General features: G+C 33.1%; 1 protein-coding gene across 1 annotated transcript; it reads left to right on the top strand.

Annotated features, from left to right (window-relative positions):
* Window positions 1–5,962: 5,962 nt before the first annotated feature.
* Window positions 5,963–10,577, top strand: LOC142523646 (BTB/POZ domain-containing protein At1g67900-like). Its single transcript, XM_075627359.1, is given in 6 exon segments — window positions 5,963–6,405; window positions 6,852–7,053; window positions 7,220–7,289; window positions 7,390–8,658; window positions 8,750–8,938; window positions 8,940–10,577. Coding segments are annotated over 5 exon segments (1,890 nt in total). The 5' UTR covers window positions 5,963–6,405; window positions 6,852–6,994; the 3' UTR covers window positions 9,243–10,577.
* The last annotated feature ends 4,341 nt before the right edge of the window (window positions 10,578–14,918 follow it).

Genomic DNA, 14,918 nt, shown 5'->3' with positions numbered 1-14,918 from the left:
CCATTCACATGTGCTACAATGTAGAGTGGTTTGATATGTTTCGTCATTTCGTTGGTGGGTCGTTTCATCAACACTCTTTTCTCTTCATCGACAAGAACACCGACGCTCTCATTCAAAATATCAGTTTGAATGGATTCTGTACCACTCTGATTTTCAGTGAATACATTGGATTCAAATGTTCTTGTGCGTTTAAACTCCTCTGGCAGCATTAACGAACCAATGGCACATTCAAATGAAATGAGAATATGTCACACCCTGAAAGTAGCTTTCTTGACAACATTACTGTCTTCCTCCGTCAACAAGTCATCATCTTCCTCTTCTTTATCTTCAGTAGCCTTCCTCCCAAATTTTTTCTTCTCTCTTAGTGATTCCTCCACCTTAGATCTGCGCTCAGCAGCTTTTTCTCTCAACAAACGTCGCTTTTAGGTCCGAGAAAGCAGTTTTAGGAACTTTGGATGCTCTACCCGTTTCCATACACCATTGGGGATTGCTCTGGGAGGAATAACAAAACGAGATTTTCTTTCATATCTATTATTGGTGTCTAGAGGTGGTGGCCTCTGTATTAACTTCTGGAATGACTGTCGGTCACTCCTTCCCTCGCCATTCATTGACCCATGAAACGAAACATTTTCGAGGTGCTGGTTCTCCGGCCTTTGGCCATGGATCCCCTACTGTACCTCATATTCCTCCCACTATAATACATATCATCTCCACTGTGACAGCGGCCTTTTCCATGAAAAGTTTCTGTCTTGTTCTCCTTTACCTCAAACATCATTTTCCGAGGTAGTGTGGCATACCAAGTAAAAACAATACTAGTCAATGAATTGGGAAACAAACGTAACTTGTAGTTGGAAAAATTATTCAAATTTTCTAGTTCCCCACACTGTATTGTAAACCTTGTCACATGTTCCACGTTAGATTGACAGTCTTCCCCCGAGTACAAAGTAAAGTCTGGAATGTGATATCCTCGTGGGTAAGGATTTTCACGATCAACAACATCGGGGTATGGCTTATGAAACTCTGGTCGGTTGATTGGCATCACTCTCAGGCCATACAACTCTTGAATAACATCATGTACAGTCTCGGAGTCCAAGACTGGAGTTTTTCTCATTGGGTGCGGGGAATAATTTGCCCCCCGAGTGTTATTCCACGAACCTGGAACTGAACACCCATGCATTCCCCCATCACCATACATCTCTGGATGCTTGCTAGGAGAAGTGACAGCGAACATATTCCCTGCTACTTGTTTACCGTTACTGTAACTTTGGCGTTTAGGATCCAACTCATATTCTCTCCTGTGTGGAGGTGTATACCTTCCTTCCCCAACAAACCCGAGAGTCAGTGATTCCTCCAAGCGGTGATTTTCACCTGCTTGAGGATTCCCCGATCCCTGGCCTTGGTCTTCAAACAGTTTAGTTCCAGTTTCCTTAGGTTTATCATCTTTTGGTGACTTATTCTCTTCCTTCAAAAACTTCCTCCATTCCCTTATTTCTGCCATAACTTCCATCATAACAGCAATAAAGGCTTTGGTCATTTCGTTGAGATCCCCACGGATATTTTTCTCCATGGACAACATAATAGTTGCTGGAAGTCCCTCACCACCAGAAAATGAAGTTACTTCTTTCACAGCCTCTTCTTCGAACTTGGGTACCAGTCGTTCCACTGATCTTCCATCAACATCGGTCTCTTCCTCCTGTAAACGATGATCTTTCCCCTGTGATGGAGGAATTCCTTCATTCTTCTCAGTACGCTTTGGAGACATTTGGTCCCACTGGGTGTGCCAACTTGTTTATCACGAAAATTGCGGGCGTGCCAGGCACGTGTTCGTGCCAAAGTTGTGAATGATCTGACTCCGTTTACCAAGCGTTGCGAGTCTCGATTCGGTCGTAAGTTCTAACTCCTTCGAATTGGCTCAAAAACGCAAACACAAAATGAGGAATAAGACAAAATTACAGGAGGAATCCATAAACAACATCAAATTTAATTACGCTGTTATGAATTTGAACGACATTATCACAAGAAAGTTGAAGGAATATGTAAAAATCTCAATGAACTAAAATACTGGAAATTGAAAAAAGATGAACTATTGAGAGGAATTATGCAGAGCTTTGCTGTAGATTTGTTGTGTTGATTTTGTCGGGGCTTCTTTATGATTCATCATTCTGCTTTTGTCACACTCTACAGAGAAGTTTCAACCACATTCCACGATCACTCCACGTCTTCCATCTTGGGTAATGGATGTAACCGGCCGCAACGTTCTTTCATTAGGCCAACTGCAACTCCACTGGGCTTTATCTGTTGGGCTTTTGCTTATGGGCTTCTAAAATATTTTTAGGCACAACAGAAGTATTTATAATCAAGGCTGGAGGCGGATATATATAAATAATTTGAAAAATAACATTGGTCAGATTTTTTTATTTATTATAAAAAAATTCAAATTTACAAAGACCAAAAAAGGGTAAAATTTGAAAAAAAAAATTAAATGTTAAATTCATGGTCAAACAAAGATCATTTAATGAAATAATCCCTATATTATAAATACTGACAACCAGTTTTCATTTTTCATCAAATTAAAGTTTTTAAAATATTTCATTTCATTTGTTAAATTTAGAAAAATAGATGATCAAAATTTCAAAATATTGACTTTAAAATTATTGCTAAAATTATATTCAATGGAAGAAATTAATAAAAGTGTTTTATTTTAGTCTTTCTACTATTACTTACTGAGTAAGTTTTTTGTGAGACGGTCTCATGAATCTTTATCTGTGAGACGGGCTAACCCTACCGATATTCACAATAAAAAGTAATACTCTTAGCATAAAAAGTAATAGTTTTTCATATATGAGGCAAATAAGATATCTGTCTTATAAAATACAACCCGTGAGACCGTCTCACACAAATTTTTTACTTACTTATATAAAAATCACTTTAAAAAAACAACTTAATTAATTTCAAAAGTTGATAAATACAAAATATCAAAGTTTTTAATTCGAGATTACAACCAAAACGCGAAAAGCCGAACACGTTTAATACGGGCCAATCAAAATTTCAAGCCTATCACCTAAAATAAGAATTGGGCCCCACTTAGTGTTAATGGAGGGGCCCATATGTCGAACGGTAACCCCGTTGGGTAGCACGGATTGGGACCCCGTGCTAGTCCGCCAACGGTGCCTTTTCCCTTATGCAATCCTCCTGCACCACAATTCTATACCCAATTTACCCTTGGTTCCGAATAAAAATACCGTAAACGCCACCAGTCAAGAAAATCAGTACCATTTAGGCTCATGGTCCATGGATCGAGCCAACACATGGTCGAGCCATGGTCCCAATCAGACATTGATCGAGTCGAGCTGTGGCTCGAGTCTTGGAGCCATCTTAGCATAAGGGGACGTGGGTGTATTTAATCTATACCGTTAGACACAGTTTCATATTATATATAACTAATCCATTAATAATTTATCTATCATATCAATTGTTTATTTTGTCATATTATTTATACATCTATTAATTATTTATCTTATATTAATCAAATCATTGAATTTAAATTACAACATTACACTTAAAAAAAATTACAATCAAATCAAACAAAATATTATTTATCAATCAAATCAAATATTATATTAACTATCGTTTTTTATTTATTTTTATTATATTAAATTAATTATCTACACGTTATTTTCATATCTTTAACTTTAAACGATGTATTTTGTCTTACGTTGAGTGTACTCAATTTTTGATTTATAAAAAGAATCTGTAATTATGTTTTTAGTTCTACATATTCCCAACAACGTCAAGGTCAAGATTTCGATTGATTTGGTGTTATTGTAGAAAAATAAAGTCCAAGAAACACAATATAATCTCAATAATTTTCAATTATTTCATCCATTCAAAAGCTAGAAAATCAAGTCGACGACCGCCCGCTGGGGAATTAAATGATTGGTGGCAATTTTCAAAGGTTTATTTTTTCTCTGCTTTTGGTTTTCCATTTTGACATTTGAAGAGAAAAAGAGAGATCTTGTTCATGTATTGTTTCCGACGATAATTAGAAATAGTTGTTCTACTTAAATAATAGAGTGAGTCTCATGTGAGACCGTCTCACGGATCTTAATCTGTAAGACGGGTCAACCCTACCCATTTCACAATAAAAAGTAATATTCTTATAATAAAAAGTAATACTTTTTCATGGATGACCCAAATAAGAGATCTGTTTCACAAATACGACTCGTGAGACCGTCTCACACAAGTTTTTGCCTAAATAATATAGGTAAAAACTTGTGTGAGATGGTCTCACTGGGACGTATATTGTGAGACAGATCTCTTATTTGGGTCATTTATGAAAAAGTATTATTTTTTATGCTTAGAGTATTATTTTTTATTGTGAATATCGGTAGGGTTCACCCGTCTCACAGGTAAAGATTCGTGAGATCGTATCACAAGAGACATACTCAATAATATTTTTTTTCATATTGTCTAATCAAAATCAAATTCTATCTCGACTTAAATAATATATTAAAATTCATTATTTTTTTAAGGAAAAAATTTATAAATTTTTACCCTCCAATTTCTTATTATATATACGTGAATTCTAAATTTATATCAAAATTGAGATAAGGATCAGTAATTTTCACATGTTATTGTCGTACTCTAGTAAATTCCTAGGTTTTGCTGATGAAACAAAAGGGACCTCTTACATTATTGGAACCTCACATTTTCCACTCATTAATTTTGTTGATTTTTTTGTCATCAAATTATCAACCACTCGGTACAAAGGAGAACAATTCATGTACCTTTACAAGGAGAATCCGATGCAATTTTTCTTTTAAAAAATACATATTTATAATAAAATATATATTCCTTTAAAAGAAAATTTATATATATCTTACTTTATGGTATATAATATAATGAAAACTTCCATCTCATAAATATAAATATGTCAAAAACATACTCATATTATATAAATTAAATGGAAGAAATGCGTGTCTTCTGAATTTATCACATGCTAATTTTCTTTGTCTAGTATTCAACATCCACTTTATATAAAAAGTTATTAATCCAAATCATCACAGAAAATGAATATTATATTCAGTGCAAAATGTTTAATTTGATTTTTATGCTTGCTTAACTTTTGATCTTATCACCATTTAATAACATTATAATAATTGAGTGGATTATGCGTCACTTCGAAATCCTTATAAAATTTCGATCATGCGTTAACAATTTTTTGAACAAAATTCTTAGTTTTCAGCACATATCTCTATTATATTGCCAATAATATAGAGTGATATATAAATAATTATATTAATATTAATTTTTTAAGTGTCTGTCTTGCTATGTTTTTTGTTGATAAAATACATTTTGTAATAAATTATTTTGATTTTTTGGTTTTTTTCATTTCTTTTATTACAATTTTTTAAAATATCCCTTTTCACTAATTTATATATATATATATATATATATATATATAAAGCATTTTTTCTATTCCAAATAAAATAAATACAACCAACTATTAAATTTTCCTCCAAAAATCTATCACAATCATTTCGTACACTTCAACATAATCATTGTTTTTAATAATTTGATTTTTCCCAGATTCTCACATATATTTCAATCAATTATGTGATATTTAAAAACTTTAAGTAGATTATTACAATATAAAAAATGGTTTTTACTAATTATAATTCACGCAAATATCAATTTCAACAAAGTTTAAATGTATCTCATCATAAAGTACACCTTTTCAAGTTCCAAAATTATTTTTCTAAGCATTTGACATAAAAAAAATTATATAAAAAATAAAAGTAAATTGGGAAATTATTTTCTTTTCTTTCACACGAAGAATTAATTTTGCATGGCCCCCATGCATTAAATGGAAAGAAAAATTACGTACATGTTATTTTGAAGAAAAACAAGGGCACTTGTGTTCGGAAAATTTTATATAATTTCGAATTGAGTCCAGCACGCAAGATTTAAAGCCACCATTGATGGTGATACCTAGCTATTCCTCCTTTTTTAAAAAAAAAATTAATGAAGCAGCATTCCGTGGATTCTTTTTTTCATTTTTATATTGTATTTCATATTATTCCTTTACACATGCTCCTTTTCAGAAAACTCACATATACACAACTTTTTTTCATTTGTGAACATTTGTGAAAACGATTATATGCGTTGTTGCGTGTTGAGCGGCGTAGAATTTTGGTTATAAAGTAGAGTTTGACTGGAATAATCCCGGTGAAGGATCAAGAATGGCGCTAGTAAAATTGCTGTTGTAATGATGAGGAAGTGGGCGCAGGATAAGCACGTGCAAACTGGCATAGCAACAAAGGTTTTAGCTAGCTAAGTTAAAACAATTATATCTCCTCAGAGGGAAAACAAGAAATTATAAAGGAAAGAAACATCCAACGAGTTGTGAGTATGAATTTAAAATAACCTTAAATTGTTTTCTGGTTCAACTCATATGTTAAGTTTATGTTTCTTGAAATCTGCAACTCTTCTGTATTTGCATGTTTTTCCGCTTGTTTTGAATAACGGGTGTCACGCAAAAACTGAAATTTCGTGGATTTCTTTGACGATCTTTGATGGGATGGGTAGTTTCTTTTGCTAAGGCATGTCGAGAATTTGATTGAATCGAAAAGGTTTTCTGAACGTGTTGGGAATTGGGAAAATCAGCCAAGTTCTTGAAATTCCTCATCTTTCATCAAAATCCTGCATTTTGTTTTTTTATCAACTTAATTTTCTATGGAGCTTTGGTGGGATTGAATCTTTTTTGTTTTATTTTTAAATTTTTTCTTATTTAAAAAATTTAGAAAATTGGTAGTGGAAGTCTGGTCTCCGACAAAATATATTGCTTGCAGCTGGAGGTGGATTTTTTCCTGGTAGGGTGTCGTAAAAAAGTGAAGCTATCAACAGTGGAGAAATTGGTTTTTGTCTGATTCAGAAATGGTGCTGCCCTTTTAGTAGAACACCAAAGTTTTGTACCAATTTAGAAGATTCAGAAATGAAGTTTATGAAGCTTGGATCCCGGCCCGATACTTTCTACACCACTGAGGCCGTGAGGTGAGTCTTTTTTGTTGTTTTCGGGTCTCTCTCTTATAATTTTATTTAAAAAAAATCAATTTTCGGGCTGCTCTTCAATATTTGGCCCGAGAATTCTTTAATAGAGTCATTTTGAGATGCTTGTTTAATGAAGAAGAATCAAACTTTTGCGTTTCTTGATTTTTAGGTCTGTGTCTTCTGAGGTTTCAAGTGATCTTATCATTCAAGTGAAGGGAAGTAGATATCTACTCCATAAGGTGAATTTACAGATGATTTATAAGTTAAGCAACTAGAAAAATTTCGTAGAAATAATAATAAATTACGGTTACTGAATTCCAAAGACTTTCACCACTGCAGTTTCCCCTGCTGTCCAAGTGCTTGCGCTTGCGGAGGTTATGTGCGGAAAACTCCGAAGCCTCACAAATTCAAATAATCCATCTCCATGACTATCCTGGAGGAGTCGAGGCCTTCGAAATGTGCGCAAAATTCTGCTATGGAATCACGATCACTGTCAGTGCTTGCAACATTGTTTCGGTTCGATGTGCAGCAGAGTATCTTCAAATGACGGAAGATATCGAGAAGGGTAATCTAATATACAAGATTGAAGTGTTTTTGAATTCTTGCATCCTTCAGGGATGGAGGGACTCAATTGTAACTTTACAAAGCACGAAAGCGTTTTCTTTGTGGTCCGAGAACCTTCGAATTACAGGCAGATGCATTGAAGCCATTGCTTCAAAAGTTTTGGCTCATCCCACAAAGATTAACTTGTCACACAGTTATTCGAGACGTGGTCGAGATGACATGTCGTGGAATGGGTCGGAGAGCAATAGAAATAAGTCTACAAGTAATAGTAAAGGATGGTGGGCTGAAGATTTAGCAGATTTAGGGATTGATCTTTATTGGAGAGCAATGATAGCCATCAAATCTGGCGGCAAGGTTCCTTCGGGTTTTATTGGTGATGCCTTGCGAATCTATGCATCCCGGTGGCTACCAAATATTTCAAAGCACATTACTATTGAGAAGGGAGTAGAATCGGACAGCGAGTCGGATTTGACTGGAGAAGCTACTAGGAAGCACAGGGTGCTGCTGGAATCGATTGTTAGTTTGTTGCCAGCAGAGAAAGGCGCTGTTTCTTGCCGTTTTTTGTCAAAACTATTGAAGGCTGCTAACATACTGAAAGCTTCTTCATCTTCAAAGATGGAATTGGCAAGAAGGGTTGGGCTTCAATTAGAAGATGCCACAGTTGATGATCTGTTAGTGCCATCCTTGACATCTGCAAACGACACAATATATGATGTTGATGTTGTAATGATCATTTTGGAGCAGTTTATTTTGCAAGGACAGAGTCCACCAATTAGTCCTCCGAGAAGCAAAACCAATTTCCAGAGGCGAAGGTCTAGATCTGCAGAAAACATCGATTTGGAGTTTCAAGAAAGTAGGAGATCATCTTCTGCATCACACAGTTCCAAACTCAAGGTGGGAAAGCTTGTGGATGGATATTTACAAGTAATATCCAAAGACAAAAATTTGGCTTTGTCAAAGTTCATTTCCATTGCTGAATCGATCCCCGAATTTTCCAGGCTTGATCATGATGATCTTTACAAAGCTATTGACATCTACCTAAAGGTAGAACAATAAAAGACCAGTTCATATTGTTAGAAGCTTGTTAGGAAATAATGAAATTTTTATGCTGAATCTTTTATTTCTTGCCAAGCAGGGGCATCCGGAGCTCAACAAGAGTGAAAGAAAACGGCTATGCCAAATATTAGACTGCAGAAAACTATCGGTAGAAGCCTGTATGCACGCTGCACAAAACGAGATGCTCCCGTTAAGGGTGGTGGTTCAAGTACTTTTCTTTGAGCAAGCTCGAGCTGCCATGAATGGTGGAAAAGTGGCCGAGTTTCCAACCTGGTATCAAGGCGCTATTGGCGGTGCAGAAGAATCCTGTGAATGCTACAGCCTCCATCACTACCAATACCACGACTCCATCAGAGGATCAATGGAGTGTATCTGGCTTAAAATCACTAAAATCCAACGTTTCCACGCTTAAAATGAAGCTTGCTGAGGATGATGAAATGGACGAAAATGTGTTTCCGAATGGGGTCGAGAAATTCGCAAAGGCAAAATCGTTCTGTATGATTCCAAATAGGCCTAAAAGAATGTTCAGCAAGCTGTGGCCAATCAACAGAAGTGTGAGTGAAAAGAACTAAGAAAATTTTGTTGGATTTTTTCTTATTTGGAGGGTTGCTTGGTTCTTTTTACCAGGGTAAATAATACTGTGCCTTGTATTTAATCTTTTTTTCTCCCCTGATTCTTGAAATTAGGACAAAAAAAAAACATTATCCCTTGTGAATTAGTGGTGTAATCTTTGCTTAATAAAAATGAGGAAGCAGATGTTATTGACAGAAGAGGGAAAAAATTTGGTTTAGGAATTTGTCTGTGTGTAAAACAGAATAGGGGCACCTGTAAAACTAATGGTAATGTTGAAAAAAGTTTATCTTTCCTACAAGCTTTTGATGAATGCATTTCCTGGACTCTGCCTTCTTTCTGACTTCATATATTTGGTTATTTCTTTTTTTGAGGATCCACGGATCCAATATTTCTGTAAGAATAATTAGTTAAGAGATTCTCTGTCGCTCACCCCAGTGTAGCGATGCAAACCATGGGTCCGATTTGAACTGGAAAAGACTTGACTTGTGTGCAAACGTATAAGCGCGACCCGGGTGCTATCTGCGATTATAAATAGAAGCTGTGTCAAGGCCATAAAACAAACCAGAATTCAACTTTCTCTCACGTTCCTACATTCTAGGTTTCGTTTTGTTTTACGTATACGATACTCATATACATTTTTGTTTTTACGAGCTTGCTTCAATCATTCTATTATTTGTAAATTTTCTCTTGCAATTTGACCATATAATATTCAATTGTTGTTCACACTGAAAATGTTGCAGTAATTTTGTTGATCGTGTAGCTCAATTAAATACAACTCTTGACTTCATAAACAGTGAAACAATCATGGTTTCAACAGTAAAAGTTGAGAATACTGGTAAGACCAAAGTAAAGAGCTAGACACAAAACAAGCTTGCTTTCTCTTTCTATCGCAGTTCTTTTCACAAGCTAAAAAAAGAAATTATGACCACAAGTTTGATCATGGTTTACTGTTCAAGATTTGTTTAACACAAAAGATAATTTAATCCGTGAATTAGAAAATGAATCAAAATTCATCGGCTGAAACTAAAAATTTCTTTCACACCCTTTTCCAAGTACTGTATAAAAGCAACAGATCCATTATTTATTAGAACATGAAAAATGAAAATATATTAGTACAATTGGATTTCACTCATTCATATCTTTACTGAGAATGGAATAACATCCTTCTTATGCATATCATGATAAAGAGCATGCATACATAGATTATGCCTTAGATTGTGAATCCTGGCAGGCCGGGGAGTCAACGCTCTTTGTCCGGTTGAGGGTCGGGGAACGGTGCAACCTGCAACGAAACGAACCAGCATGTGTGGTAGGAGCACACAAGCAGTTGTGCTTAGTAATACTACCTTGCCTAGAGATCCCTCCGGCATTCATCATCTTTGACGTAGGAGATAAAACATCCGATTTGCGTGGCGAACATTCAGTTTTCCTATCTTTGATGATCACAACTTCGTTTTCCATCGTTTGTTATCTGTCATGAAACGATCAAGAAGTCAGAATGGACTGAAAACAAGATTGTAAAGATTGATCAAAATGATTTGGATGACTTATCCTAGCTTGGACCTTTGAAGGGCAAGAGAAGTAGACCAACTTGTTTTCTAAAGTTGGAATTCGGCTTAAATAAAGATCGATGGTGAAAGGGATATGGATTTCGGTAAGGATAAGAAAGGTGATGCATTGCGTTCAATGTTGGGCTAAGTTCATAGGGTTGGTTAGATTTAATAATGAGACTTAGTATTTTCGTTTTTTTTTTTTTTCTGAAGCGTATGATTTATCTGAAAATTCAGATAATTCCTAAATGAAAAAATCGAATACCGATAAAAGAAATAAGAGTAAAATGACTTCGAGAATGACTCCAAAACATTAAAACATACGACAAGTAACAATTTAATCTTTATATTTCATTATTTTTTTCACATTATGATTTTTTTCCAATCGATCTAAACTGTACTAAAATAAATCCCATATCTTTTCACGGGTGTGTGATAGACTAGTCTCCATTAATGTCACACCAAAAGTAACCATTACTTTATATAAAGTTTCAACAAATCTTGTAAATAAGTGTAAAATACAAAAAAACCAATAGGAATCCCATTTGCAAAATCTTTTGCTTTTTTCCGCCATTTCCTTTTGATTTTTTTTTTTTTTTATCAATAGTGGATTAATGAGAAATAACATGATCATAGAATCACTTTTGGAGGGTTCCCAATCAGTGTTTTCAAAACTGAATCGACAGGATTGGATTGAGAACCGATCAAGAGTCCAATCATAATATGGATTAAGAACCATTTGACTGGTCAAATCGAACAAAACCTACAAAAAAATCTTGGTATTGAGGCGGAGATAGAATTCAGGAACGGAGATGACAAAACTGTATCACCTCATTGTCATCCCTAAGTTGGCTAGAGATTTCGAAATACCACCACCTTATCCTCCCGTCACCAATGGATGTGACCTCTAGCCAACATAAGATTCTTGAAATTGGATGAATTTGGAAGAGAGGGGAATGATAAAGTAAAATAGACCATTCACAAAAATATCTGTCATGATAGTAATATTAGGCATACAACAGGAGACCAATATTTTTTATAAATGGATCTATCTAAAAGTACGATCTAACTGATCGGACCAATTTAATCATATTGACGGAGCCAAATACTGTTTTATTATATAAATATTAATATAATATAATGAATAATATATTTTAAATTTTAAAAAATGAAAGATAGATATAAATAGGCAAAAAAAAAAATTTATCAAATTGTAAAATCTACATAAATAAATATATATATTCAAAATACTAATTATAGTTATATATTTTTTTAAACAATAAAATAAATTAAATAAATTCTAATATTATTAAAAAAATATTTTTATCAAATTCCAAATTTCAAATACTCGTGTATATAATCAATGTTAAATTTAAGATTTTAAAAATAAGAAATTAATTTTTTAAACAAATCGAAGGTGGTTGAATATGTTTTCGGATTCAATGCTGTTACGACCGATCCCTGTTTTTCAGGTTCAGAAAATCCCTGAATCCGAATCGGCAGAGATCAAATAATTATCTATGTTTCAAAAATATTAATGAGACGAGGGCTTGGAGATTCCTCGAACTAGAACTTATTATTATACTATTATTTATTAATGATAATACTATTATCAAAAAATAATATCAATATTAATAATATATTTTTTTTGAAAATATCATGAATAATAATATTATTATTTTCGAGACGGGTTAAAGGATGAGGATAATATCCTCATACCCATCTTGAATTATTTCGAGGATTTTATTAAATCCTCATACTCAAAAAAATCGGAGATTCTCATTTCAGATTTTTCCCACGGAACCCGAACTGAGGTGGAGAAAATTGCCAACCCTAAGCTACCTGAAATAATTTTTGGTTTTGTCCCTTTCACTCAAAGATATAAAAAAAAATGAGGAGAAGAAACGACAAAATTTTTAAGGCATTTGAGTAAGGGAAAGTTGTTTTTTTATAAAAAAAAAAAAAAAAAAAACTTTGTCTACTTGTAATTTTGATCGTTTATCTAGTCAAATTTCACTCTGGTCATGTATATTCTATTTTTTACAACTTTAGTCTTTTTTCCGATATGACAGTTCACGTATATAATGTTATATCAGTATTATCAATAGAAAAGACTAAAATTACAAAAATAAAAATAAAAATGAAATATACATAACTAAAATTGAAATTTGATAACATATAGGACCAAGATCGCAAAGTTCTTCGCTTCTGTTGCTGTTACAGAAATACGATTTTGGGCAAATAATATCATGTACGTTGTTTAAAGATTATGTGCAACATTTGAAATCTTCATTTGATAATCCTTCAATTTAAAATTCTTTATCCACTTAACTATAACAAATAGTTATAAATGCGTTGAGTTGGAAACAGTTGTTATGTGCATTTTTTTAAAAGGTTAAAATGATTTGGGTGGACCAAGTTTAAAGATAAATGGGTCAGTTGAAATCTTGTCATTTTGATGGAGCGTAAAGTAATTAATTTACTCTTGATTTTATTAAGCCTATGATCATGTAATTTGGTTATAAAATTTAATTTTGGGGTTAATAATGTATATTTCACTTTTTTAACAATTTTAATTTTTTGTCGGAAATGATAATGTGAGACAATACACGTCGATGCAGTACCAATTATATAACAACATTACGTCGGAAAAAGAATTAAAATTGAGAAAAAGTAAAAAAAAAAATGCTGAAATTTGACAACATTAGAACAATGTATGCGAATAGATAAATATATATGATCAAAATTATAATTTTTTCAGTCAATTTAGATTTAAGCTATGTAATACTAAGTCTAGGTACGTCTAGTAACTGTAATTGGATGAAATTTAGTGAGTTTTAGAATTAAAGGCAAAAACTTGTGTAAGACGGTCTTACGGGTCATATTTTGTGTGACAGATCTTTTATTTGGGTCATCCATGAAAAAAATATTATTTTTTATGCTAAAAGTAGTACTTTTTATTGTGAATATGGTAGGGTTGACTCGTCTCACAGATAAAGATTCGTAAAACTGTCTCACAAGAGACCTACTCGAATTAAAAATACAAGTTTAGTGTTTAGAGAAAATGAAATTTAAAAATGGCATTTACATTTGAAGGAATTCATTGATTTTTTTTTTTTTCAAAATTGAAGTGATTTACATGAAATTTGGGTTATGGAGAGAATAAAAGTTAATTTTAACACTAAATTTGTCTGACTTACTAAATAAATATTTACTCCACTTATAAAATTTAATAAAATATCATTTTCTTAAATTTTATCTCAATATTAATTATTTGGATGGATATCTACTACTTATTTATTAAGAATCTGCGTAATAAAGACAAATGATGTTTTTATCTTTTTTTCATTTAATTATTTCAATTTTCTATGTGATTCTTATTTAATGTTGACAATTATTTTATTTGTTGTGAAAAGTAAAAATTTATGGTAAAAAGTAAAAATTTCAAACTCTCAAAATTTACCAAATAACACACTTTATAATATTTTTCTCTCTACTCAATTGTCTCAAATCTTTATAAATTGAGACCTATTTATAGGATTTCTTTGGAAAACAATCCAAAAACAATTTCATCATTACATACATCATCACACACTAATTTTCAATATTCAACACCTAATTTTACCTAATTTTCAACAATCAACATTATAATTTTTAACACAAATATTTTTCATATTTTCAACACTCCCCCTTGTGATGATGATCATGATACGATGATGTCTTCATTACGTGATTTTGTACTGCCTCGTTAAAAACCTTACTAGGAAAAACTCATTGGGATAAAAACCATAGTAAGGGAAAAAAAGTGCAGTCACGTAATTTCCCCCTCATGTTGATATGAACAATTCTTCACAAATTTCGTAGATTGCGCATCCCAATATTATATATGTGCTTTCTGAATATTGTCGTAGGAAGTGCCTTTGTGAAGAGATCTGATGAGTTTTCACTTGATTGAATGTGACGAACATCAATACATTTATTCTTCTCAAGCTCCTTGGTGAATGCGAAGAACTTAGGAGGAATATGTTTAGTTCTATCGCTTTTTATGTATCCTTCTTTCATTTGAGCTACACATGAAGCATTATCTTCATATAGTATCACAGGCTTCTCGTCGAATGATAATCC

The sequence above is a fragment of the Primulina tabacum genome, chromosome 14 (assembly GCF_025594145.1).
Source record: "Primulina tabacum isolate GXHZ01 chromosome 14, ASM2559414v2, whole genome shotgun sequence".
In the NCBI taxonomy this organism is placed as follows: Eukaryota; Viridiplantae; Streptophyta; class Magnoliopsida; order Lamiales; family Gesneriaceae; genus Primulina; species Primulina tabacum.
This window is presented reverse-complemented; position numbering and strand designations above follow the sequence as displayed.